The 3,936-nt window shown below is 49.5% G+C and overlaps 1 protein-coding gene across 1 annotated transcript; it reads left to right on the top strand.

Moving 5' to 3' along the window:
- Positions 1–1,736: 1,736 nt before the first annotated feature.
- LOC121917837 (protein phosphatase 1 regulatory subunit 16A-like) lies at positions 1,737–3,340 on the top strand (the record flags this gene model as incomplete). Its single annotated transcript, XM_042443956.1, has 1 exon — positions 1,737–3,340. A coding segment is annotated over one exon (477 nt), but the record flags the coding sequence as incomplete, so codon positions are not given.
- Positions 3,341–3,936: the final 596 nt, after the last annotated feature.

Below are 3,936 nucleotides of genomic sequence, written 5' to 3'. Positions count from 1 at the left end.
AAAGAAGTCATATTGAGGAGGCGCAAGCTTGTTTTCTGCTGCTCCAGAGAACAGGACCTGGAACAATGGATGCAAGCTGAAGGGAAAAAGATTCCAGCTCAACATTAGGAAGAACTTCCTGAGAGTAAGGGCTGTTTGACATTGGAACACACGCCTTCCTCGGAGTGTAGTGGAGTCTCCCTCCTTGAAGGTCTTTAAGCAGAGGCTGGATGGCCATCTGTCGGGGATGCTTTGATTGTGATTTCCTGCATGGCAGAAAGGGGTTGGACTGGATGGCCCTTGTGGTCTCTCTTCCAACTCTACGATTCTATGATTCTATGATTCTATTTATACTGTATAGCGCTGTAAATTTACACAGCACTGTACATACAATCTTTTAATTAGACGGTTCCCTGCCCTCAGGCTTAAAATCTAAGAAGACACGACACAAAAGGAGAAGGGAATGGTTGTGGGGAAGGGGATTAGGTCCTGGAGTTCATCTTTCCCTCTGAGGCCTGGACCAGGTAGATGGACTGGATGGAGGGCTCTGTTTCTTAAGGATAGGCCCGATGGCATTGGGGAGGCCTGATGGCATTGGCCCACCCTCTCTTTCCCTCAGAGGCCAGGATGATGTCGGACACCTTCTGGGAAGGGCTCAGTTCCTTTAGGGAGGCCCGATGGCATTGTCCCACCTCCTCTTCCCCTCTGACCTCAGAGCATCTCGTACCAGCAGCTGTGGCACTAGGTAGCTTGCAGGGACCACGAGTGAAGGCAGCCACCGTTGTCGTGAGCCAAAAACCTACAGCAAAAGGTGAGTTATTTAAATGAAGGTTAGGGGGAGGAAGTCCCAAATCAGATACAGGTGTCATGAAGACAGTCTGCACCAGATTCAGGGTTTTGCCCTTGCTTCATGTAAACAGGACACAATTAGCCCGGGTGGGAGTTGAGGGTAGTTTGTCCATTTAGGCAAGTGTGCTTAGTGGTTAAGACACCAATTCTGATGACTGGAAGATCAGAAGGTTGGCAGACCCAGGTGCTGCATAATGGGGTGAGCACTTGTCACTAGTCCCAGCTTCTGCCAACCTAGCAGTTCGAAAGCATGCAAGTGCAAATAGATAGATAGATACCACTTCTCAGTGGGGAGGTAACAGCGTTCAGTGGAGTCACCACCAGAGCAGTCCTCAGAAGACGGTGGCTCTTCGGTTTAGAAACAGAGATGAGCATTGTCCCCTGCAGTCAGTTACAACTAGATATTCATGTCAAGAGACGTCCTTTACCTTTACTTTTTAATGAACTAAAGCATCCCTGAGAGATGGCCATCCAACCTCAGTTAAAAAAGTCCATCACCTTCTGAGGCAGTGTCTTCCATTGTCAAACAGCTCTTAAAGTGAAAAAAAGGTTTCTTCCTAGTGTTTAGGTGAAATCTCTTTGCTTATAATTTGCATCTGCTGGTTCTCTTCCTATTCTATGGAGCAGTAGCAGACAAGCAGGCTCTATCCTTTGTATGGCATCCCTTCAGATATTCTCCTACTCCCATGTTTTAAATCAGGCAAAAAGGAGGAACCCTACTCCAGGAGAAGTGAAAGAGTTGCCCCCCAAAGACTGAGGAGCCATAGGTTCTCCTCTCTGCCCCAGCTCCCTCCACCTTGCCTGTTTTTCTGAACTGGTACAAGGTCTCCTTGGCTGACCTGGAGGAGGGATGTGGGAAAGAAAGGTGCCAGGGCCTGGGACCCACTAACAGCCTGAGGCATGAGTAGCTTTCTCTGTGTGTGTGGAAGCAAACTGCAGTACTCTTCTCACCTTCACCCACCCTCTCTGTTCCCCAACAGGAGCCCAAAGCGGAGGCAGAGGCAGAGGCGCCAGCATCTGAGGACACGGAGCAGCTGTCGGAGCGCAACGGCACGGCCCACCCCCGGCACTTGTACTCCAAGCGGCTGGACCGCAGCATCTCCTACCAGCTGGCCACACAAGACGAAGCCACCGCCGCTGCCCAACTCAGCAAGGAGAAGGCCCGGCACACACTTGCTGACCTCAAGCGCCAGCGGGCAGCCGCCAAGCTCCAGAGGCATCATTCGGAGGATTTCCCGCTGGGCCCTGGTGAGGGCCCTCTCCCAGACTCAGAACGCAATTCAGTTTATTTTACAGCGGCCAGTGGGGACCCCCCACTCCTCAAGCTGACTGCGCCGGTAGAAGAGACTCCGGCTGAGAAGAAGCGTTGCTGCAAGCTCATGTGAGAGTGAAGAGGGACCTCATCCTGCCCTGTGCCCACAGAACGAGGGCTGGCAGATCCACCCCACTCCCCCACAGGCTGTGTCCACTGGGCTGGACACAGGGATCTCACCCCTGAGACCTTGGCCTGGGGGGGCAGAGGAGACGATGGGTTGGAAGCCACATGGCGTGAAGCCAGAGGCAACCCTTGCGTTCACCCACAATGTCCTTCCTCACCAGCACAGAAAACGTGGCTTAACAAAACTATGGGTCCCCGTCTGCCATTTTTTTTCTAGATTTCTGCAGTGCATTCTGGGAACTGGCCAGTGGAGGCCACTTCTGTGTGTGTCTGTGGTTGTGTGTCAGGAAACAACGGCCGTTGAGAGTCCTTGCTGTGGCAAGCTCTAGGAGAATCTCAGGGAAGAAAGAGAACGACATGACGGAGCAGCCAGGCTTTGGTTTGGTCCTGTCACTTGGCGTTGCCTTTGCCCCTCATGCCAACACCACCGGATCAGGGTGAATCCTGTAGCCCAGGAGGTGGTGGGATGGGGGCTTCAGGGGCTTCATAAATGAGTGGGAGGTAGGCTTGGGATGCACATGGAGGGGCTGATACCTCCTGTGGCGTAACCTCCCTTCCGATTTACCCCTGTGTTTTGTCTCTCCCTCATCTGTGCTCCACTTTCAGTATCTTACAAATGAATTAAAGGTGAGGGGCTTTGGGTGAGGGGGGCATCATACCCCATTTCTAACCCCCCCCCCCCCAGAAGGAGAGAAGGGAAGATAAGATGGAGGACACTGGGAACTGTAGTCCAAAAAAGGATGCATCCCCATTTCAGGCTGCAGGGACTGTCTCTGCAAAAGCTTCTGCAACATTTTGTACGGAGCGTTCCGGTTTGAAGGCCCCTTCCTTGAAGCAATTGTGTTTTCCTGCCCTCTCCTCCTCCTCCTCCTCCTCCTCCTTTTTTACATTCCCCCCATTATGGTGGCTTTTGCGAGCCATGAATTTTCTACTCTCTCCTGTTCGATTGTCTTTAAAATCTTTTTCTGAAAAATTTTGCAGAGTGTATTTTTTCCTAACTGTGTTTTTAAACCTTATGGAGTTTTCCCCCCTCCTCCTCCTCCTCCTTGATAAGGCAATAAACTAGTGACTGGTCTCTTTGGTTAAATATTTTAATTAATTTTTCTTAACGCATCTTTAAAAACATCATACACACACACACACACACACACACACATATTTACGTTGCATCCCCAAAATCATTTACATCTGCATTGGCCAAACATTCTAACTTCCACCTAGTATTGCTTTTCTATAATTGATTGATTGATTGATAGATAGCCCACCCTTCTCCCAAAGCTGGGACTCAGAGCAGCTTACAACATTAAAAAAAAACACCATACAGTTAAAAACGTACAAAATGTTATATTAAAATGGAATTAAATTGCAACAATTAATTGTCTTTCATATTTTACATCTGGCCAATAATAATAATAATTTGTTTTATTTATATACCGCTATTCCAAAGATCATAGCGGTGAACAGCAAGTAAGCTAATTAGCAAGTAAGCTAATTTGCCCCCAACAGTCTGGGTACTCATTTTAGCTCCCTCCTCGGAAGGATGCAAGCCTGAGTCGAGCTTGGGCCCTTTTGCTGGTCTTGAACTCGCAACCTTCTGGTTTTGAGTGAATGGCTGCAGTACAGGCATTGAACCACTGTGCCACCAGGGCTCTGCTTTCCATTAGCTAAAG

Source organism: Sceloporus undulatus, unplaced genomic scaffold, assembly GCF_019175285.1.
Source record: "Sceloporus undulatus isolate JIND9_A2432 ecotype Alabama unplaced genomic scaffold, SceUnd_v1.1 scaffold_1022, whole genome shotgun sequence".
NCBI lineage: Eukaryota > Metazoa > Chordata > Lepidosauria > Squamata > Phrynosomatidae > Sceloporus > Sceloporus undulatus.
Note: the sequence above shows the minus strand (reverse complement) of the source record. Positions and strands in the feature narration are given on the sequence as shown.